This window comes from Carassius gibelio, chromosome A17 (genome assembly GCF_023724105.1).
Source record: "Carassius gibelio isolate Cgi1373 ecotype wild population from Czech Republic chromosome A17, carGib1.2-hapl.c, whole genome shotgun sequence".
Taxonomy (NCBI): Eukaryota; Metazoa; Chordata; class Actinopteri; order Cypriniformes; family Cyprinidae; genus Carassius; species Carassius gibelio.
Genome location: NC_068387.1, coordinates 10,032,367 through 10,056,326, shown reverse-complemented (window position 1 = coordinate 10,056,326; position 23,960 = coordinate 10,032,367). Strand labels below are relative to the sequence as shown.

The window sequence follows — 23,960 nt, the reverse complement described above, 5'->3', positions numbered from 1 at the left end:
GTTTTATGCATTTTCTGCACTGACTTTAAATTTTTAAACAGGCTGAAACAAAAGCAGTAGCAGAAGCATTATGAAATCAGGAAATACCATTCAAATGATTGGGGTCAGTCGTTTTTTTTTTTTTTTTTTAAGATAATATTTAGCAAGGATCCATTAAACTGATCAAAAGTGACAGTATAGACTTTTATCATGTTACAGAGTCCCAAATCGGCATATTAGAATGACCTCTGAAGGATAATGTGACACTGAAAACCGAAGATATGGCTGGTGAAAATTCAGCTTTGCCATCACAGGAAAAAATTACATTTTAAAAAAGAATGCACATTTCACAATATTACAGTTTGTACTGTATTTTTGACAACATAAATGCAACCCTGGTGAGCTTAAGAGACTTCTGAACGGTAATGTAATCAAACAAGGGACAGAACTATGAATGAAATGCATTCAAATTCTTCAGAAATCGGAGTTCTGCAGGTGCAGATTCTGTGTGGGCCTGCTCATAAACAACGAAGACCCTGATGATTCAGAGGAAACAAAACAGCCTTCATGAATGAGACATTGAAGAACGCGAGCATGTGTGTGGTATATGTTTACACGGTAGCGTGCCGTGCAGCCTGAAGTAAGGTCACTTGATTTATGCAGTCGACACCAATGAGAATGCCCAGTGAAGTGCATGCATTCCTGCTGTTACCCACAATCACAGTAGCACTGCATCTCACACAAAATCATGATTTTTCTCTATCTGCGTAAATTATCTGGTTTTAGAAAGAAAGAAAAAAAAAAGGCAGCATTCTATTACCACATCCTCTGACTGGATACCAAGCTGCATGTTTAAGGTGCAAGCACTCTAGAGAGGTCCATGAGAACTACAATATTTATTAATAAGCATCCAGAACACAACATTCTCCACTCAGGACCTGAAGGAATTAATAAAGAGAATCTGGTTCCCATTGATCTTTCTTAGGTGAGACTTATCAGGTGACCCCTTCTAGTCTTTAGTCCTGCACTCTAAAGTCATAACAAGCCAGAAACAATTAAGTGCCTGTAAATTGATCATCTGTATTGACCTGCATTAGTCACACAGTAATACACTACTGAGTCTAATCATGCCATTTCTGGATCTGGATTAGTAATTTGAATACTTGAGGCTTGTGATCGACAGATATGGGTTTCCTAAAGTGGACAATCGTGAAATACCTTTTAATGACTGCAAACAATAGGCCTATTTTCCTGAAAATAGAAAATGTGTGATCTTTTCTCAAGTCTCTTATTTGGAAATGCTATTATTAATGCTATTAATAACCACATGGAATAACCACTACTGTTAATCTGCCGATCTGCACAGTTACGGCAAATGATCTGAAGATATTGACTGATCATTTGGCCTGCCGTGACTGATTCATCAATTGAAACCCATTTTTCTGTTATGATACAGAAGTCGAAACAGACCATTAGACATACATTAGACATGAGATCTCCTGTGTCAAGACGGCAAAATAAATACTGAATAAATAAATACTAAGATTTCCACCAAGCAAGGTCAAAATATAGGGCCATGAGATTGAACTACATTTTTATGAGTAACATTTTCTGTTACAGAATTGATTAGTTTGATGTAACAGGGTTGTGCTAAGAATGTGGAACATTGATCTAAATACTAGATTTTTGCCATCACAATTAGTCAAGAATAAAAATTGGCTTGTTCTACAATTAATTTAGTATGAATTTAATAAGTTATATAAAATACATTGAATTATTAATAGTTATTAAAATAAATATTACCTCACAAAAATGTGGTATTTCAAAATACAGTTTAATAAATTAAAGAAAAATATATAATTTTTCTTACAACAACTTGGGTAACGGTTGAATTGGATAGCTTGATGAATCAGTCATACAGTCATACAGTCATACTATAATTTTTGTAAAATGTGAGAAAATGGAATTAGATTACATCCCATCATGCTCTAGTCTAGTGAAAGACTTAATTATTTTGTTGTTGTTTTTTCTATGGGTGTCACAATTTTAATAAAAGCTACATTTTGGCATGGTTTCACAGACTGGGTTTACACCAAACCAGGATTAGGAAATTGTTCAATTAGGACATTATATATATATATATAAATAAATAAAAAACATTACTGGTGTGCATCTGGAGAGAAAACAAGGGCACTGACATATTTTAAGATCAATCAGAGCCAGTTTCTTTCAGTTGAAACAGCTCAGATTTACAAGTTAGTCTGGGACTAGGCTTAAGCCTTGTCTGTGAAACCGGGGTTTGTGTGAAACTGCAGTAACGTTTTCTGATAAGACTGTCAAAAATTATTATATTCTTTTCTTTTCAGGCAGTCTAAAGACTACAAGAAGCCATATTTCTTATTTTATAGTGGGCATTCAGGTATTTAAAACTAGTTTATCATGTTAGGTTAATTTTGTGTTACGTAATATTTTATTAAACATCTAATAACACTCACAACCAAAATGTGGCATTGGTGCCTCTAAAAACGTCACAAGACAACAAAATACTGGACTGGAATGTGCCTGTTAAGCATTCACTAAGACAGGCAAGTGAGGACACAAACATGGTAACTTCATTTACTGTACAAAGACAACATCAGGCCCTAGAGATTAAATTAGCTCCAGTAATTAGGCTTCGTTTGACTCAAGGCCATGACTGAGTAACTAATGAAATCACCGACATATAATAAACGCAATTAATTCCCTACAGTAAATTCATTTTCTTCAGTGTCAATAGAAATTCTTTCAAATGTTTCAAACACAACATGCACTGAAGCGCAAGTGCACTTAAGTGCAACTGCGGTTATGAATGTGAATTATGCAATTGCATATGCAAAACATCCTCCAACCTCAAAGTACCCCAGGCTGGAGGACCATCTGTGATCCAGATAACAATATATATTCATATAGACTACTAATACCACTCACTCATGCTTTTACACTAGCCAACCAGCTAACATTAAAGCTGTCCCTTCCAATATATAACAAAAGCATTATTTATATACAAGCTTTGTTTCTTGGATACAAGTGCGGGACAGACCCGGCGTTCATTTACCGTTTCTGAGCTCGTGTTTGACGGTAAACAGGTCACCTTCCCCCGTCGAGCCCTCCATCGCAGACTCGCTGGATCCGAGCGCGCACTCTTTCCTCTGCTCGCTACACGACACTAATGCAAAATACTACCACAGATACGGTCACTGCAGGACTACATCAACGGAGTTGTTGCTATAAAGCAACCTCTTGGAAAATAATGTAAATGACAGTAACTGCATTCTCGTGGGAAGGGCAGTGGGGCTGTAAATACTACAGCTGCACTAACTGCGATACACACGCCGAGCCTCATAAGACACGCCCACTGGTGCTGCTAGGAGAAATACTCATGCTCTATTGGACCATCCGACTGTCACTCAACGCCCATCGCACAACGCACAGCTCAACATTAACTATTTACTGCAACAGAGCTAAATTAAATATCATTATTGTTAAACAATTATTATTTATACAATCTATATATATATATATATATGTCCACTGTAAAAAAAGCCACTGCCTTAAATTTTTAAAATACAATCATGTCATTTAAAACTAAACTACATTAAACTGACTTACAAACGTGAATTTAATCTTAAAGACAAAATAATATTGTATAACTTATTTAAAATGTAAATTATGTAAATTGCTTAACTTATTTTGATGATAAAGTAATTTTGTCATGACTTACTGATCATGCCATTTTTATAGAAAATATTTATAAAAATGTTATATCTTTTTTATAAACAAATAATTACAATAAATTGATGATACTTTAATAATGATCAATATATAGTAAATATTATCAAGAAAATGTTCCTAATGGTAGGATTTACTGGGGGAACTGTTGACAATGTTAAGATGTCTTGTAGGAATTTATGCTAATGTATTTTTTCTTATTAGTTCTTAGAGAACTGGGTGTCTAGATGTTCTCCAGAAGATTCCACAAATGTGTAAATCTGAGAAAACCCGGAGAATCTTTTTACAGAGTATTATTTATAAATAGCTTTTTTCAGCTCAAGAATTGCATCTGAATCTTAAAAGGATATGTTAAACTAAAAATATGTATCTGTTATCATTGTCAAACAGTTGACGGTTCTTCAAAACCAACATTCTTCAACAGATTTTATTCTGTGCTCAGCAAAAGTTTGGAACAAGTGGAGGGTGAGAAAATGATGACAGAAATTTTTATATTTGAACTATCCCTTTAAGGAGCAAGACAGATTAGCAGTGTATTAGCTAATTGTCTTGGAAAATACTGTAATATAATGAGTGCACTTGACCTTCAGTCACTATTTCCACTCTATTGTGTATTAGATAAGTGAGTTGAAAGTGTGCATTATGTGCATACAGTTCAGTAGCTGGTAAAGGATGACTGAGGCTCAGGCTGCACTGAGAGAAAAGAGTATATTTCTGACGGGTGAAGGGAAGCCGTGTCCTCATTTGGACAATCAAAGGCCTGTTACCTGCACTTCTATTATGTTCTATTATAATAACTTTACTTCTTTTCTAGTGCATTCCTAGGAACCACCCAGTAAACTCCCTGTATTTATTGTAAACTACCCACACAGTTATAGAGTTTACCATGTAAATATTTCCTAAACAAATTGATTTGGATGTTTACACATAGAGACAAGAAGTTGTAGCCAAATAGGCTGATAAACACAAGGAAGGCAAGCCTGTGCATGCAGTGCAAACAAGCAGAGCTTATTAAGATTAGTCCTATGTTTTTCCATGGTCTGCATGGGTCTATCTATATAAGGTTTCCAGTTTTCCATAGAGAGAGCTGTGCTAGTAATTGTCTCATTCTTTTTTGTTTACTACACAAGCTGCTCGTTTTATATAGTTTGCTCACAATATAGTTGTCACGGTTTTACGCTGCCTGAAGGAATACGGAGTCGAGGATAAACGGAATAAGGTTTTTAATATATCCAACACAGGGGATATCCAACATGGAGCACAGAGGTAGACACACGTAAGTAGCAAGTGCACAAGTGAGCACAAGTGAGAATGAAGACCCGACCAAACAGAACTGAAAGGACAAGGCTTAAGTACAAAGGATAATTGGGGAAACACAGGTGGATGGAATCATTAAATTGACAGGGACATGGAACACATGAGGAAGATAATAGACACACCTGGGAACTAATCAAACTAAACACGGAAGACAGAAACTGGGTCACGGGCAAAAACAAGCTAAATGAGTCCAGGTGTGTGACAGTACTCCCCCCTCCCGGTAGGTGCGTCCTCGCACCGTAGAAACAACAGAGGGAGGCATGGGTGGGAACCTGGGAGGAGGTTCCGGTGGAGGACGGACTCCCAGGAGGGGGCCAGCAGACAGGGACCACAGAAGGAGGAGCCAAGGAGGAGACGACGGAGGAAGGAGCCAGGGAGGAGACAGGAGCAGGAGGAGCCAGATGGTCCACCAGAGACCAGCCAGGACGGAGATCCAAGGTGGGGTCGACGGCGGGAGGAGCCATGGTGAAGGAAGGGTCGACGACACCAGGGGGCCGACAGGCGGAGACTGCACCGGTGGGTGAGGAGCCCAAGATGGAGCAGCACAGCCGCAGAGCCAGGGTGACGTCGAGGATCCGGAGGGCCTAGGTGGAGCTGAAGGCTCAGGCGACCAAGGCAGAGGCGGGGTCCTGGCAGACCGCTGTGGAGCCGGAGTGACCGAGGATGGAGGTGGAACTGGAGGGAAGGAGGAGCCTGACAGAGCCGGAGGGATGGAGTGACGAGGTGGAACCAGAGGAGAGGAGTCCCGAGGTGGCGGATGGTCGACGACTGACCAAGGTGGAGCCGGAGGGACGAGGGAGCCCGGCGGAGCAGGTGGGATGACAGGCCACAGTGGAGACGAGGGAGCTAAGAGCCAAGGCGGAGCCGCTGGGTCGAAGGACCGAGGAGGAGTCCAGGGCTCGGAGGCTGGAGGCGGAGACAGGGCCTTAACACGCCAAGGCGGAGCTGGAGACTGGCAGTCCAGCGGCGAACCACCGCGCCCCGATGGCGCGGACTGAGGGTGAGCTGCGGGACTGACTGGCACCAGCAGGGATGACGAGGAACTGGCTGGTCTAGGAGGAGGAGAGAGGAGAAGGATGGGAGGAAGGACAGGAGGATCAGGACTGGACGGAACCAGCGAAAGAGGAGTAGAGGGACCAGCAGGTTTGGGAGGAGGCGGGAGAGGGAGGCTGGGAGGGAATACAGGAGACACAGAAGATTCAGAGCTGGGCGGAACCAGCGGAGACACAGAAGATTCAGAGCTGGGCGGAACCAGCGGAGACACAGAAGATTCAGAGCTGGGCGGAACCAGCGGAGACACAGAAGATTCAGAGCTGGGCGGAACCAGCGGAGACACAGAAGATTCAGAGCTGGGCGGAACCAGCGGAGAAACAGAAGATTCAGGGCTGGGCGGAACCAGCGGAGAAACAGAAAACTCAGGGCTGGGCGTAACCAGCGGAGAAACAGAAAACTCAGGGCTGGGCGTAACCAGCGGAGAAACAGAAAACTCAGGGCTGGGCGGAACCAGCGGAAATGGAGCAGAGGAAATGACTGGAGGAGGTAGGAGTGGGAGACTGAGAGGGTATACAGGGGAATCAGGGCTGGACGGAACCAGCGGGGAAACAGGAAAATTAGGGATTACCTCCATAGACCAGTCCATCAGATCCAGAGCTTGCTCCATATGACCTTCAGAGACTGTATACAGCTCACCCTCAGTCGCAGGAGTGTGGGCGGGGCTTTCCTCCACGCCCTCGATCTCCACGAGGACTCCCACGATGCACGGTGTTGCCGGCTCACACACCTGGTCAGTCGCGCTCTCGAGATCCTGTTCCCTGTCAGTGAATGGCTCGGGCTCTGCGGCTGCGGTGGGCTCTGGCTCCGTGTAGCGAGTTGGTGGCTGGCTGGTCTCTGGGTCGGGAGTGGGACTGGCGAGATCCTCTATGGGGCAGATGGTGAAAGATGAGCCATTTCTCGCCAGAGTCCACTCCACGAATGCGGCGAAATCCTCTCGAGGACCATCTTCGGACGACAACGCTCTGCATTTGGAGTTCAGGCTGGTGTTGTAGAAGGTGCAGAGCGCGCCGTCCGGGTAGCTGGTGGCATTAGCTAATAGGAAAAACTGTCTGGTATGGTCCTCGAGAGAACGTCCTTCCTGCTTCAGCAGGAGGATGAGGAATTCGGGACGATAGAGGGGATCCATAGAAACACTACAAAACAAAAAGACTGAGAAAAAACGAAAGCAAAACGGAGGGAAAGACGCAGTTTTCTATTTTCTTCTTTAGGTCGGGTCTTCTGTCACGGTCTTACGCTGCCTGAAGGAATACGGAGTCGAGGATAAACGGAATAAGGTTTTTAATATATCCAACACAGGGGATATCCAACATGGAGCACAGAGGTAGACACACGTAAGTAGCAAGTGCACAAGTGAGAATGAAGACCCGACCAAACAGAACTGAAAGGACAAGGCTTAAGTACAAAGGATAATTGGGGAAACACAGGTGGATGGAATCATTAAATTGACAGGGACATGGAACACATGAGGAAGATAATAGACACACCTGGGAACTAATCAAACTAAACACGGAAGACAGAAACTGGGTCACGGGCAAAAACAAGCTAAATGAGTCCAGGTGTGTGACAATAGTGTCTTAATAAAATTTCTAGACAAATAAGTAGGGACCAACACAGGTAACAGCATTTTTCTGGATTTACTGCAGCACATAAAACTGTTCAGAGTAGTGCTGAAACCCAGAAGAGAATTACCACTTGTGAGTCATGATAGAGTGAAAATTAACTCCAAGAGAAGTAACACTTTTAAACACTTTTACTGTTAATAAGTTTTAGAGCAACAGTTTTATAAAAAAAAAAAATAGCACATTACTGGAGTATGTCAGGACAACTTAAATTAAAGTCACAGTGTTTTTATTATTATTATCTAAAGTGTGGGTTGCTACCAACTTGCTAAATACAGTTTGTCATAGATATTTTAAAATGAAACTTGAAAATCTCGTGTCTCCTGTCCTCAGAACTGGTTTTGCACATATAGGCTAAACCTAATTTCCCAGAGGAGGAACCCATGGCAAACTAGTGTTTTAGACTTAGGTAAATTGACCTCATGACTGAACAGCTCTATTCAATGATGATTCATGGATCTTATTCAGAGCAAACACCACAATATTATTTAGGCTATTTATTTGTTTGCAAATGAAAATGAGGTTAGATGAGGACAGGTTGTTTCATGACACATTCAATTCAATGAAATTATGAGTTACCAGTTGAGAATTAAATATGGCCCTGTGTTTGTTCTGTAGGGCACATCAGCCTTAGAAATCTAAAAAACACATAGAACCTTTTTTAAAAGAGTTACAAACGTTTTTACAGAACAAATTAAAAGGTTAAATCTGCATCTTTATACTATATGTGTCTGAATGTAGCTAGTGGTTAGAAAACATGTAATTTGCATCACAAAACTAAATTCAATCGAAATAAAACAAACATTTTATAATTTCTCTACGTTCTTCTTTTTTAACAGTTTTACTCAATAATGAAATGTAAGGTACGACCGCCAGTGTACTACGAACTTTTATTTTGAAGTTTTGGCAATGTTAATCAGTTTGGTGAGGATTGCGCGCGCTGCAGCGCTCAGCCAATCCCGGTGTTCTGTCGATTTGTCCTACGCTGTCAGATTTTCCTACCTCCCACCAAAACAGTGGGTAGTACAATTCCACAACGAAAAATGCTACTGTAAAGTTATGGTTTATTAATGTCTACACCTACCACAACCCTAATCATACCCTTACAGTACTGCAAATACAGTAATTATGTGTTATATTCGCGGTTGTAGCTAAAAGGGATACAGTTTCAGGAAACCAACAATAAATATTATTGTCTACCAATTAGATTGCGTTTTTATTAAAGTCTACACCTACCCCTGCCCTAAACCTACCCTTACAGTAATGCAGATACATTAAATATCGTTGTTTAGCATAAGACAAAGGACGCGATATTGATGTGCGCGTGCGCAGTAAACCCGCGTAGGAAAATCTGACAGGGTAGGATAAAATGTCAGGACACCGGCCCTGGTAAGAGGCACGTCAATCTCGTGCTCCTCCTCTTTTGGACTCGTTGCTGAGCGAGACCCTGCTCAGTCTGAGTCTGATCCTCTGATCAAAGCGCGAGACGTCACTTCACGCAGCGAAATGGAAGATGCTTACTTTCCTAAAATTCAGTCAGCTCAACTAAAGCTACGTTAGCAAACACATTAAGAAGTAGATTTATTTGAAGTTTTGATGTTTACAGTTTTATTTTTAAAGCTAAATTAAATGTACATTTAGCCGATAACGTAACGCCACAGAACATCTTCAAGTGGGAACGTCATCAACAAGTTTCTTTTTGGTAAAAAAAAGGAAAAAAAAACAAAACACCCTTTGGGAGATGTAACGTTACATATTTCATACATGACACCTATCAATTAAAGTACAATTTACGAATTTTTGTTTAAAAGTATTTGTATTTTTTATGATGTGGATTATACAGTAATTAGTAGTAGTTTTAATATCATAGTATTTATTAATATTTTGAATATTTTTTTTCATTTAAATGTTATTCTATCTTTAGTTTTTGTTTTATTTCAACATTTAAGTTACTGAAAAAGTTTTAATTCCAGTTAAAGATAACTTATAAAATTTTGTGCATATTAAAATCGAAATAAAATTCATATTATTTTTGCTGGATGTTTTATTTAGTGCGAAATAGTTTTTTTTTTTTTTGAGAAATTAATTGTTTTTCCAGATAATGTAATGTAAATGATTCCATAACTAAAATTAATTTTAATTGTAATTTTTTTGGCTCAGTTTCATTCAAATGTAGTCAGTGTCTTGGATCATAACTTAACTTTGATGCTTCTTTTTGTCTTGGCAGATTTATGAATCCCAAAACCTTCCATTCAAGTTCAGCAAAGAGGATTTTGTGCCTTTCCTATTGAATTTTTTGCGGGATCAGAGCAGCCAGACTTTGACCCATGGCCCCACCACACCTGCCAAGACCCCAGCACCTCCAGATCTGTCAGGACTCAGGGCTCTTATGACCAGAGAAGCAACAGATCCACATCAGTTCAGTGTCCACACAGCACTAGAGTCGAGTTCCTGGAGCTGTTCTTCGTGCTGCAGCTCCTGACATCTCGTGGCATGTCTGTCTCCGAGTCTGCGGAGGGAGGAATCAGTGTCTGTGAAGACAGCCCAGGTGAGTTTGATTGCACACTATGTCAGTAATTTAATACTTATTTAATCTGTTAACCTTTTTGACTGCACTTACATGTTAAATCATGCTGATGAAATGTCATAAAGAGGAGTCGCTTCATAATCCTGCTGTCAGCAGTAGGGTACAGCTTTAAAAATGCATTGCTCATATAATATTCTGTTCTGAAAGCTACATTTTATAACATTTATGATCAGTTACACTGTTACGCCTCACTGACTAAGGTCTAGGATGATGAATTTGATCTGTGTGCTGTTCATTTATGGTCTTGTAGATGTGCTGGAGAAAGCTTACCTGGGAAATGTCCACAACTGTGTGTATTTTTCTGTGAGGGTGTTGGAGAATCAGTTTGAGTGAGGTTTTTTTTTCCTTCCAGGATTCTTTGATGAATAGAAAATTTTAAAGGACAGAATTTTATTTGACACAGAAATCTTTTATAACTTTATAAATGTGTTTGTACTGTCAATTTTAATCAATTTCAATGCATACTTGCTTATAAAAGTATGAATTTCTTAACTCCTAAACTCTATTGTATACCTAGCAGATTATGGCAGATTTTTGTCATCTGGTAAGAGTACGTACAGTAACATATGGATGGCCTCAAAGCTAATAATAAAGTCAAAATGTTAATTTTGATTTCATGGGTCTTTAAGGTTAAGTCTAATTCCTGTCATCTTTATACTAGCTGTCAGCCGGGGAGAGGAGAACAGGTGACATGGAGCAGACAGCTCGACTTCTGGCCAAGTTTTTGGGCTTCATCTCTTTCCTGCCTTACCAGACCTCTGAGCTTCCACCAAGAGACATGCTTAGAAGCAATGTCTGCAATGTATAAAGTCAAGATTTTATTTTGCCTAGAAAACACGCATTTTCACAACCTAATTTGTTTTATATATGTGTATTGTCCGAGTTCTCCAGTGCTGGATGTGTGTTTTTCTCTCAACTGTTTACTTTCACTTTAGACATAAGCATAACCACCTGTGTTTATATGTAAACCTTGTGTGTTTCTGACTGTATTAGCACATTCAGATGTAAAAGATAACTTAGTCCAGTCAGTAGCCATTAGCTGTTTGACAGGATTTTAGTGTGTGCACGCTTCAGGTGTATGTGCTCAGAAAAAGCGCACATCAGAACAACACACAAATTAAATATTTAACAGGCAAGGCTTGTTAAAGCAGATGCAAATAATCTATTTTGTATTTTTTACACACTGTTGAAGATGAGAGCAGTTTTTTTAATGCATTATTAAGTGAAAGAAAGTGGTTCAACTGACCACAAAACTCACTGTTCGGATCATATCACGGTTTTATGGATCAGCAAGAAAAAAAAATTCTGTGTAATTTTGCTTTCCATTTTTTACTTAAAGCGAAGTACTTCTTTGATACCACCTGGAAAAGCTACTAACCTAACTAGAAAGACCCATTACAATTAAAGACAAGTTGCCGGGGAACACATAGAGCATCTGCTAAATGCATAAATTTAAATTGTAATTTAATTTAATTTAAAGACAAGTGAACAGCCAGTAAAAAACAAATACACAAATCACAAGCATAGATATATATAACAGAACAAATGTATAAATAACTTGTTCTTGCGCTGGAATGGTTTAAAATCACTCGAGTGTGTAAATACAAATTCTTATTGCTATTATGGTAAAACTGTGCTATTAATCCACAGATCACATGCATGCTGAACCATGGTGCCTGGTCCGTGTGATCTGTTTAACCCCTAATAATTATTTATCATATCACAGTTGACCAAATTGTGCAGCCTGGACAAAAAAATGGGTTATGAGCCTGTCAAATCTTTCTATAACTGTCCCTCTTTTATCCCTATCTTTCCTGAAGATCTCTTCTTCAGCACAGATCTAAAGGAAGAAGTTAAGGAACTGGAGGATATTACAAGCTCTCAGGGGCTGGTAAGTGGATCACTTATTTTTTGCCCTTGATACATTTAACCTTTTCCTTTTAAGGAGGGAAAGAAGTGTTTATATTTTATTTTTTCTGAGTTCACAATGTGTCTAAAACTGTATATTTACTTTTCAGGCACCCGCCCATTAGTGGACCAACAGCTTCTCTATACTTGTCCATATTAAGGTGAAAATGTATGAAAAAATATGCCTTAAAATAATGTATTTTAATAAGCTTTGGTTGGAATAAATTCCAGGAGGATGGAAGTATCTTTACATATTTTTTTTTAAGGGGGCAGGGGAGTTTCCTAAATCAAGTCAGTCTCCCCCCATTTAGTCAGTTGTTTTGTCTTTTCTGCAATGTAAATCAATTAACATGTTTTCATCATTTCATATTTTCCTAACTCTGTGTGTGGTAGGGCTATGCTTGTGTTGGAGCTTGTGAAGGTTGGGGAGAAAACTCTCAGAGATGGCTTGGTTTAGGATGATGTCAACATGGCCAAGCTAAACAATTTTATCTCTGCTGAGCTGTGTGACGCAGGCATGCAGGCTCTAGAGAGAGCAACCAGGTCAGCAGCTCTCTTCTCTTATTTTATATACATCATGTTGTTGGACATGTTTTGGACTAGTTCTCCTCGGTCACATCCTGTCGTGATACAGTAGGTTTTGCAGTGAGAATGCCCCTGGAGATATCAGATGATATGTGAGTTAAACAGTCACTTTTCATCAATTCAATCCATTTAAAACCCTGTTGTACAAGAGAGAAATGCTCAAACACAGTGTTTGTCTTGGGTGTACAATGTTGTACAGTAATACTATCAAGTTCATTTATTTACTTTGCGATATAATTAATATTTCGTGGTGTGGTTTAAGTCCTGACCACCGCTGACAGTATCACAACTCGTTTGGCTACAGAAAAGGCTTGCAGCTGGCTCTCCTCCAACATCACAAGTAGTGAAGCCTAATTTTAGTAAAGTTTTAAAATGGCAAATGCTTCATTATTAATTTTGTAGCATGTTTTAAAAAAAAATAAGGATCTGAAATATTCATGTTTGAATTTATCCCTCAGCACTGCTGAAGAGGGAGTGTAAGAGTGCGTTTGACAGGATGATGAAGAGTATGCCCTCATCCATCAGTTTGGATGCTGACGAGAGCAAGGGATTGAGCAGGATTTAGCAGGTCCAGAGGAGTACCTCAGGGCTTAGTGCTGGGTCCTCTTGTGTTTCAGACTGCACCCATAAAGTTCCACAGGGATCAGAAGTCATGATTGAAATAAAGGTGTTTATTGCTAATTGTGTGTCAGAAAAGTTGTGCAAATGAGTTCAAACAGAACTCATTGAAGACTGGGGGATAGCAAATAAAATGTACAAAATATAATTTAATGGTGAGAAAAACAGACATCGACAAAATTGCTGAAATCAAACAATTAATTAAACTTGCAAAACAATTTTTTTTTGTCGGTTGGACAACATCAGATGTTACTGTTAATTAAAACTAAAGTTATTTAAAATTATTTTCATTCATTTAAATAATCTGTCTGTCTTCTAATAATACAACAGGCTGTTAAAATAAAGCAGTGAGCAAACCTATGGTAATTTAGGCTAATTTTCAAATATGAACGAGTCAGATCATAAACCATGTTGTCTCAGTTTCAGGAGGTTCTGAGTGTTGCTGTAGGACCCAGATCTGATGAGCAGGTTTTCAGTCTTCATCAGATTGAGTCTTTGCTAGACAGAGTGGGACAAGCACTTGAAAGCAAAAGTAATCAGAACCCCATACCTCATACCTTTCAGCGTACTTGATTCAAAACTTTATAATCCACATCATTTAGTGTTTAATACTTTATTTTAATTGTTTACTTACACATTCTCTCATTTTTCCTGGTCCGTTGCTAGCTTCTCTCTCCTGTGGTTGAGCCAATGTTGTTGTGTTGTACTGTTTAGTTGGCCTGCAAACTTGGTGAGAAAGCAATTAATGGGAAATTGATAACAGTACATGACATCAATTCTGAGAGTGATTAATATCCTATTGTTTCTGTTTGGGTTTGCTTAAATGTGCAGAATCCGGGGAGCTTCCATTAGTGTCCTCAGCTGAGGGTAACAGGAGACCTGCGCTTCTTGAAAAGTTTCTAGTTTTGTGAGCTCGGACTCCCTCTCCACCTCTGCACCTTATGTTGCATCCTTATCTTGTGTGCAGTTTGTGGGTATATTGCTGTATATTTTTGTGATTGAAGTGTTATTTTAGTATTATTTGTTTCCTGTTAAAATATTTAATATTTAACATTTGTATTTTCACTGTTCACTTTCATTGTAGCTTAAGTTTTAGTAATTGTGTAATGTGCTTTTATCATCTTTATTAATTTGTACTCATGTCTATATAGATTTTATTTCAGTTTTAACAACACTGGTGATTAAACAGTGCTTTGTCCTTAACTATTACAGAGGACTGACTACCTGTTCCTGATAAGACAGTTAATAAAGGGGTATTTTTTAGGAGAGGGGGAAGTGGGCACCAACTGGCCAAAGTTGTCAGCATTATTTTGGCCGGAGGATATTGCTTCACATATGATGTGTTTTAGAGATAGCAAAACATTACATTCTGATCCTGGAGTTCTTACAGATCACTGTATGATAGCTTTTCTCATTTGCTCTTGTAGGAGTCTGTAGAGAAGTTTCAGCAGCTCTCTCTGGCCACATGGACATACTGCAGGTCTCTCAATGAGCACAAGGGGGACGCACGAACCTACATTACAAATATAAAAACACTATTGTATTCACAGCAACAAGTGATGCATGTTTGAACGAAAGAATGAATGTTCAAACCTACAATATATATGATTTAAAAAATTTAAAAAATTTTAAAGTCTTATTTATTGTTAGTTGCAAGAGAATATTTGCTGCATAAGAATGCTGAGTTGATAAGATTGTTATTGACAGTTTATAAACCTTTAAAACACATTTTAGAAGGGCGTTTCCAGTTTTCACTTATACTGCCTCATAGTAGAGCAGGCTAAAGACCATTCACTGTGTTATTTATTTGTTTTAAGTCTGTGTAAATGTTTCTCTGCTTGTTTGTTGTTGAGTATGATTGTTTGTAGGTATTTAGTATATATATTTATATATATATTTGCGGAAAATGTGCACTTTGTTTATGTTGGACAGTGTTTTAATGCTAAACCTATCTAATGTAATAAAATGTAATTTTTTGAATGTGTCAAGTAAGTTTATCTCGTGTTCTTTCATGTAGCTCAGCAGAAGTCCAAGACTGCACTTCTGACAAATTTCGTGGGAATGGACCATTTTAAAATGAAAATTAATTAAGGAAATGAATATTCATGAGACAATTTTAAAATGAAAATTAATTAAGGAAATGAATTACATCAGGGACATTTTTACAGACAATATTAATGCTTAAGAAATTACTGAATTACTGAAAAGAAAGAATTAATTTTGTGGAAACAGTCATGTCTGTAATTTGTAACCAATTTAACGCGTCCTTGCTGAATTAAAGTATTAATAAGTTGTAGAAAAAATTAGAAAATTAGCGTATAAGGGATTGTAGTAACGTTAACGCGTTTTTTTTATTTTTTTCAAAGTTGGCGTGGCTCATGAATATTAAAGATATATAGACGTTGCTTCGCAACCAGTGCAAATCCTAATTAATATTTGAGCCACGCCTTATTCAAAATATGATTCGTCCAGTAATCAGTAAGTACCGTTGGAACTGACGTCATGCTGCTATCTTAATATTCATGAGCCAATCCTTCGACATAGCAGGATTCGTAAAGCCTTTCCTCCAGTAGAGACGGCAGGAAGCTCCAGCGCAGTTCAACTGTGACCGCACCGCAGCTTAATGATGTGCTCTGTGAATGTCTAGCCGGTATCAGTAACATGACCCGAGAAACTTGTTATAGGTTTCCTCGCTCTTCTCGGGAGAATTCAGTTCTCGGGAGGGATTTAAATGGACTCTAACGGGCAGCTGAACTTCAATTTATCGTTTCCTTCCTCCGCCCGGTGTCAAACGAATGGCAAACGTGAAAGTCGCGATTCGCGTCCGTCCGCTGAACTCCAGGTACGATCAGCTTAAATTAATCTATATCGCATTAATTAGCTGTAAAAGCGCATGATAAAAACTACTGAATACTGTTATGTGGAGTGAATAAACAGCCTTGAGTTGTTGGTGCTGTTGCTATGTCTGGGAATAGACCTGCGCTGCTGACAGCCACCTGAAACAAATAAACTGCCAATCAATAAAACTTTTGCATGAGCTCTTTACACATCTCATCATATTGCATATCTTTATGATGTAATATATAAGTAATTTTAACTTTTAACACGCCAGCATAGAGGTAAAAAAAATAATTATAGCATATGAGAAAAATATAAGCATGCATTAAATATATAGTGGATAAGCATTGCATATATGCAGTTATAAGCAGTGCATGCTAAGTTGTATTGAACAACACTGTGTTCGGTGCACTGTAAATGTACTATAATCTCCAAAATCTCCTTGAATTCCCTTAAAACCCCTTTCTCCATTGGTACTGATACTGTATAATTTTAATATCATATTTGTGTACATGTTATGCATGTTGCATCAGTGAAATCTAATAGATGTGGTTTGCTTTAGCTTTTTAAAAAGGGGGTTATCCAGCTATCCGAACACAGAGTTTGCCCCAGGAGAGCCCACTGCCCCACCCTCCAGCATTAGCCAAATTACTAAAGTAACTTATGTGGGTGCTGGACGGGGGAATGACTCCAGCAGAAGCTGTGTGCATGTGTTTGACTTTAGCTGCTAGCCTTGACATTTAAAGAATCTCCCTGAAGTGTGCATCACAAAGGATGCCTTCATGGCTTTCCGTCTCTATTGTTCAAATGAAGATGGCTTTTTAATAGGCAGCCGTTGGTTTTATGAGTATGCACATAATCAATTTGTGACTTTATGCACTTTGTGCTTTTGTCAAATGCCATATTCTTGAAATAATATGTCTTCTTTCAGACTTCAGAGTTTTTTGCTGGAAACAAACTAATACTAATTGCTGCAGATGGCAGGAATTGTGTGGGAATAGCACAGAAATCCAAGTTTGTTTTCCTCGTAATGAGGGTTATTTTTCTCTTTCCAGTGATTATGTTATAAAAGCACCGTCTCTAGACAAAAGCACACACACACAGACACACACTGACAGACGAAGCAGGCTGTTGTAGTTGTGGTTAGGGCCTCCATTCATCACTGGTTGAGTGAAACAGACCCACATGGAACTACACAAGCTAAGAATCTCATAACAAGCTCCCAGGATTCAGCAGATGAGTCTCTCGCATAAAGGTGTGTAACATCTGCTGCATTATCAGCACTATACAGAACTGGAAAATAGCTTAATACTGAGCACTTTCAGAAAAATAAAAATGAGATTGTGGCGAGTGGGGCGGGGCCGAGAGGCGTGGGAACGAGGAGTGAGGCCAGGTGTAGTGATTGGAGATGAGCTACACCTGAGCCCCACCGCTAGTATCGAGTCCCACGTAGGAGATGGAAGGATATAAAACTGGAGCGACGACCGTGAAGGACGAGAGAGGACCAGGCCTGGGACATTATTTTGTGTTTGCTTCTTATTTATGCGCACCAGTCGTCCGTGAGGGGCTGGTGCGCCGTTTTGTATTTACTTTTGGATATTAAAGTGTTTTTGATTGTGCGCTGGTTCCCGCCTCCTTCTTCCCGATGATTACAAAGGGAATATTGTTACAGTGGTGCCGAAGCCCGGGAGAAGGAGGGACGCGCTGCTGAAGATCCCTCGCCGCTGTGGTGAATCCGCGGTGCCCTCGAGCTGGCGAGGTATGTGCCGCCATGGACGCTCGAGGCGGTGGGCTGGAGCGAGTTGCCGGGGACGGGCGAGCTCGCTGCCGACCGCCCACGACAAGGAGGGGCGGCTGCCGTCCGTGAGGGAGCGGAGGAGTCGGCGCCGTTCGCCAGGGGGCCGGAGCCTGCCGCCTCCGTGACGGAATCCGGAGGGGCAGGGAACGGGGGACTCCTGCCGCTGCCCAAAATCGGAGGAGCCGTCGCCGTCCACCGGGCGGCGGAGGAGTGTCGTGCCGTCCGCCGAGGGCCGTCCAGTGCCACCGCCGGGCACCGCGGAGGAGATCACCCAGCCGGTGGAGGGCCGAGCAGCAGTGCGTCTGGGAACCGGATTTTTATTTATTTTTTTTCTCTCTCCCCTCTCTCGTCCCTGTCGCTCCTCCTTCCATCTCCTTTTCTCTCGCCTCGTCTGTCCTACCCCCAGGTTCCCGCAGGTCCCCGTGAGCGGTCTCCCCCGGAGGGAAGGGGGGGGGGGGGGTAGAGCGCAGTCTCGGGAGTACCCCCCGGCCTGCGAGGGGCGATGGGGGTATGTGGCGAGTGGGGCGGGGCCGAGAGGCGTGGGAACGAGGAGTGAGGCCAGGTGTAGTGATTGGAGATGAGCTACACCTGAGCCCCACCGCTAGTATCGAGTCTTACGTAGGAGATGGAAGGATATAAAACTGGAGCGACGACCGTGAAGGACGAGAGAGGACCAGGCCTGGGACATTAGTTTATGTTTTGGCTTTTATTTATGCGCACCAGTCGTCCGTGAGGGGCTGGTGAGCCGTTTTGTATTTACTTTTGATTATTAAAGTGTTTTTGATTGTGCGCCGGTTCCCGCCTCCTTCTTCCCGATGAATATGGAGATTTGTATATCATTACAGAGATATATAATTGTCCTTGCAAAACTTGCTGCCATGATACTAGGGCCTTATGAGTGGTTGCTAGGATGTTTCTGTTGGTTGCTGAGGTGAGCCATATTTTTTTTTCAGTGTACATCTGTTTTTTATAGTCAACCCATCCTAAAGCATATAGCAATTTATATATATATATATATATATATATATATATATATATATATATATATATATATATAAATTGCCTGCTTATTATTTGCCAGTTATTATTGGTACTTATTAATAATTGTTCTAATTATTATAAATGTTGGAGACAATATTTTTGGGGAAAACATGATGCATATTTTTTTAAGTTCAAAAGAACAGCATTTATATGAAATCGGAAACATTTTATAACATTCTAAGTGTCTTAAGTGTTAATGCATTCTCACTTAATAAAAAGCTTGTGAATGGTAGTGTATCACACTTTCCACAAAAAATACAAAATAATAATGTTTTCAACATTATTAATTCTAATAAGAAATGTTTTTTGAAAACCAATGTAATTTAATATTATTATTATTGTTTAATAATGATGATAATAATAATAATTATTATTTAATAATTAATTTTAAGTATGATTTATTATTAATTATAATGCTACGCACATAACCCAGGGTTGACCCTTGATCTTGATTCTCACTAATGTTTGATCATATTTGGTGCAAATATACAGAACTGCCATAAAAACGGACATCAACAACGAACATGTAGTCCTGCCCCAAACTCACACCATTGGTTGAGCCAGAAGTTGACAGTGTATTGAAAGTGCCTCAGAGCCACGGTGTGAGAGTCCACATACATTTGATAGTTTAATGTGTGTGCGCATTAAACTGGACAGGAAAACATATTTTAACACTGAAAAATGACATACCTTAGAATGAAGTTCATGAAACCTTTCCCAGCCTCGTCTCATTGTCAGAGTTCAGATTTGTTCACAGTAATGATTACGTTCTCTTGCATCAGTTTTATCTGAAACCCGATACTGGAGAGACTGCACAGCTGTCGCCGCTGATCTCTCACACACTGACACACATATCCTGAACGCTCACACACACACACACCTGCTTCAGCCCAGCTGTGCGGCTCATGGAGGAGTTTTCAGAGGTCTGTTTTCATTTGAATCTGACCTTCTTCTTCTCATGCGACGCAGCAGAGCTGTGTAGACGAATCCTCCAGACCCCCGGCCTCTCACTCCACTGCCCTGTCTGAAAATGATCACAGCCAAATAAACACACCTCTGAGGATTCTAGAACATTTATGGTTAACCTAGAGCGAACCAAACCATGCAATATAAAAACAAAAATGTGAAATATCAATTAAAAACTCTATTATATTGGGTAAAAATTTCAGCATTCTTTAAAGAAATAGAAAGTTTAAAAGAACAGCATTTATTTATCATAGAATCCTTTGTAACTTTATAAATGTATTGTGACATTTGATCAGTTTAACTCTTTCCCCGTCAGCATTTTTGAAAAACGTTGTCAGCCACCGCCAGTGATTTTGATGATTTTCACTCAACTTTGATGGCCTCCAGTATATTTTGCTGTATAAATATTTGAATATTCAATACAAAAAAATAAAGATCAGAGCCTATACTTAAAAAAAGAATCTGTTTTATTATAGCTTAAAGCATTCTTTTTTATCAACACTTGAATATAGATAGGTTTCATAAAAAGTCATAAAAAGTCATCAAAAACTACATCTGGATAATATTCAGTACGATTATCAAAGGATAAATACAGTAAATCTCTTCCATCAATACCTCAAAAGCTTGCACAGCCATATATCATGTCCTGGATCAACATTTTACTCCGTAACATTATGCCGTTTTCATTTATATGCTGTCTATTGCTGATGATTACATTATTTTTCATATGTAAATGTTTACATAAGAGATCGCTCGTTTCTCCGTCCTGGTAATGTGTTGTTCAGGAGGTTTTGTACTCGTTCAGAAGGTGTGTAATAGCGCCCCCGAGTGTATAACAGTGAAAACATGAAAAGCCGTAAAAACTCGTCAATGGCGGGGAATGAGTTAATTCATCCATTTCAACGTGAGCATTCTTTACCTGCATATTTCAAATAACTAGGTCAAATTTGACACTTTAAATGGCCTTTTGCCCTCGAGCCTTGGTTAATTTCTGACCCTGTTAACTTGTTATTCTGAACATGACATTCTACACTCTCACACGTTCGGTCCTGAATGAGCCTTTAGCTTGTTTTAACAGTCACAAACTTTTAATAAGGCACTAATTTATAAAAACTGTACTCTATATGTTTACTTAGCAGTGCATTGTGGAGTCTAGAACATTAGTCTGTTTATTTTTGTTCTGCAGAGAGAGTCTGGATGGAGGGCGATTTGCTGTCCAATTGGAAGACAAAGTGGTGAGAGTACGAAATGTGAAGGTAGGTCCATTTTTGTTTGAATATTAGTTCATATTTAACATCTATAATTATTTATGATTTTTTTTTTATGGTGCCAGAAAGTGGCTTTTTTTAAATTGCCAAAGAAATTGGTAGTTGTTGACATGGTTCTAAGAGTTCAAAGAGGAGGTGGTGTCAGGGTTAAAAGGCTGCTCACAGTATCTCAGCAACAGGAAGTTTAGAGTTATTATTCTCTTCCTGCTGGATTCCTCACTTGTTTATTTATGCCGCGTATGAACTACATAAACATATTTGATTGCAGAAGCAACATGCCATTATCGCCTTCCTCTTTACACATGAATTCCCCAAACACCTAAACTTTACACTTTCTAAAATCATTCCACACCTCATTCTTCACTAAACTAAGAGCTTCAAAACCTGATCAGTGGGATGTTTGCTGATTCTGGACCAAACAGTATGGTGATGTCTACAGGCACTGCAGGCCAAAAATATATATATGCATATATAAAATACTATTTTTCAAAAGTTTGAGAGCAGTAAGATTGTTTTTCTTTTAAAATAAACTAATGCTTTTAATCAGCTAGGAGGCATTCATTTGATCAAAAATGGCAGTAAAGACTTTAAAAATTCTATTTCAAATGAATGTATGTGAAATCTGTGTCTAAGACCCACTATAGAATTAAAATAGTGCTTACAAAGTGCTTGTGTTTCATAATGATTCGGGAAACCATGTCTATTAAAACTTGGCCATATTATCTGATATGGTTTTGTGTATTATTATCGAGCCTCAATATAACGGTGCTGAGTGCAGTGTTAGGTCTCATTAGTAAAGCTGTGGGCCATATTGTAAGGTCATTAAGGCAGCTGCGGGATTGCAACGTGAATAATTACACACCAAAGCTGCAAATGTAACATTGTCTGGGTGACCGGTTGGCAATACCCAGGCATATTTCTGCACGCTCCTCCAAATGTACACGCTGCTTCATGAAGATCTGTTTGACTGGGCGAATAATGACCAGAGATATACATGATTGCTGTTTGCTGAGATCTGGGTAATAACTCGATGCTGACAGTCAGGTCATGCTCGGATGCTCACGTAATTTGTCTCCCAGTCTAACTACTTCCTAACTGTTGCTTTTTAGACCGTAGGGTACATGCACACAGCCTTGCTTCTTGACATCAGTGTGCTGTAACATTATTAGTGGAAAAACTGGGTACATAAAGGGCTGGTCTCCCAGTAACTGATTAAATGGACTAAATAGAAAATTACTTTTCTCAATAAAGTCTAATGTAGTTTGTAGCAGCACTTCATCAGAAAGAATCATAATGAAGAGTTAACAGCTGTTATGAGTGTTGTATAAGAAAATGGTCAAATACAAAACTGGGGCGGATTATGAAGTATGTAAAATGTCTTCAATCATTTCAACAGAAAACATGGTATCACTGGTGCCAGTAACTAGTTATACGATGTAAAATGGTTTGTTTTAGCGAAGTTTTTAAATATCACTACTGCTCATAGTTACGAATTTCACCTTCCATGTAGCAAGCACAGAGCAATGCACTAAAAACAGCCGAGCTTACGCTACACCCATGTCCTACGTCATCCGCTGGACACCACTCTTTCATTAACGTGCGTATGACAGATTACGGTTTATAAAGTTGTAATATTTTTCTTACACAAACTCATCACTTCACTTTAAAAGGGTTAGGGTTACGGTATTAACCCTTTATTAACCCCCTGGAGCCATGTAGAGCACCATTTATGATGGATGGACACACTTTTTTGGCCTTCGAAATCTCGACCACCATTTACTGCCATTATATATATTGTATTTTTGGGCCATTTTTGAAGAGTTTGAACATGCTCTTGTAGTCCGATGTGAGTGGGAGCTTATGTTTGAACAAAACATCCGGAAATAAGATAAACAACGGAGAAGCAAAATAGTTAAGTGATTTTCATATATGTGGTTAGGTAATTTCTCCAGCAAGGGTATACTAGGGTAGTTTAACAATGAGATGTGCCGAGAATTTTGCCAAAAAACGCACCACAGAACAGCTCTGTGGCAGCGAAGAAGCACCACTCTTCAGAAAATTACATCTTCAATGTATCTTTTTTTATTTCTCTGTATAGTTGGAAGGGCGTTTGGACGGGCGATCGGAGGGTCTGGCTGACTCTAGGGAGAAGTTTATGGAGTTTGGGTTTGATTTCTGTTACTGGTCCGTGGATCCAGCGGCTCCCAACTATGCATCACAAGAGGAGGTGAGCTTCCACTCTCATGCCTGTTAAGTGTATCTGTGCTGATGATCTTGTCTATCTCCTATGTCCTGGGTGGAGTCTGGTGAAGGATGATAGCGTAATCAAAACCTTTGACCCACTAGGAAAATGTCTGAGGAAATATACTCCCTCATCAGAATCAAAACACTGCTCAGAGTAGAAGATATTACATCATCTCTGTTAAAGACAGTCTTTACCTCCCTGCATAATCTGAGATTGAGTTTATTTTAACCTGTGTGTGGGTGTGCAAAGTTGGTGATGAACAAGGCCAGAAAGAAACTCTTCTACAAGTACACAAATGTAGTTGTGAAGGCTTAACTAACACCCTTCTATTAATTAACCCTTCTATATTTTTAATGTAAAAGTTCTACTG

The 23,960-nt window shown here is 39.6% G+C and overlaps 2 protein-coding genes and 2 long non-coding RNA genes across 4 annotated transcripts in view; 3 read left to right on the top strand and 1 right to left on the bottom strand.

Annotated features, from left to right (window-relative positions):
• Nucleotides 1-3,357, bottom strand: part of LOC127933346 (ribosomal protein S6 kinase alpha-5) — a 28,055-nt gene extending 24,698 nt beyond the window's left edge. Inside the window, exon 1 of the mRNA XM_052530282.1 lies at nt 3,074-3,357. Within this exon, the coding sequence (XP_052386242.1) occupies nt 3,074-3,131 (58 nt within the window). The 5' untranslated portion in view covers nt 3,132-3,357. The remainder of the gene's footprint in view (nt 1-3,073) is intronic.
• A 5,837-nt stretch (nt 3,358-9,194) lies between these two features.
• LOC127933402 (uncharacterized) lies at nt 9,195-11,923 on the top strand. The gene is made up of 3 exons (XR_008147498.1): nt 9,195-9,438; nt 9,964-10,284; nt 10,985-11,923. It is a non-coding gene; the product is annotated as an uncharacterized LOC127933402 (long non-coding RNA).
• An 8-nt stretch (nt 11,924-11,931) lies between these two features.
• LOC127933403 (uncharacterized) lies at nt 11,932-15,418 on the top strand. The gene is made up of 4 exons (XR_008147499.1): nt 11,932-12,214; nt 12,342-12,392; nt 12,625-12,774; nt 14,862-15,418. It is a non-coding gene; the product is annotated as an uncharacterized LOC127933403 (long non-coding RNA).
• A 501-nt stretch (nt 15,419-15,919) lies between these two features.
• Nucleotides 15,920-23,960, top strand: part of LOC127933401 (stAR-related lipid transfer protein 9) — a 36,424-nt gene continuing 28,383 nt past the window's right edge. Inside the window, exons 1-3 of the mRNA XM_052530391.1 lie at nt 15,920-16,276; nt 21,264-21,333; nt 23,444-23,572. Of these exons, the coding sequence (XP_052386351.1) occupies nt 16,230-16,276; nt 21,264-21,333; nt 23,444-23,572 (246 nt within the window). The 5' untranslated portion in view covers nt 15,920-16,229. The remainder of the gene's footprint in view (nt 16,277-21,263; nt 21,334-23,443; nt 23,573-23,960) is intronic.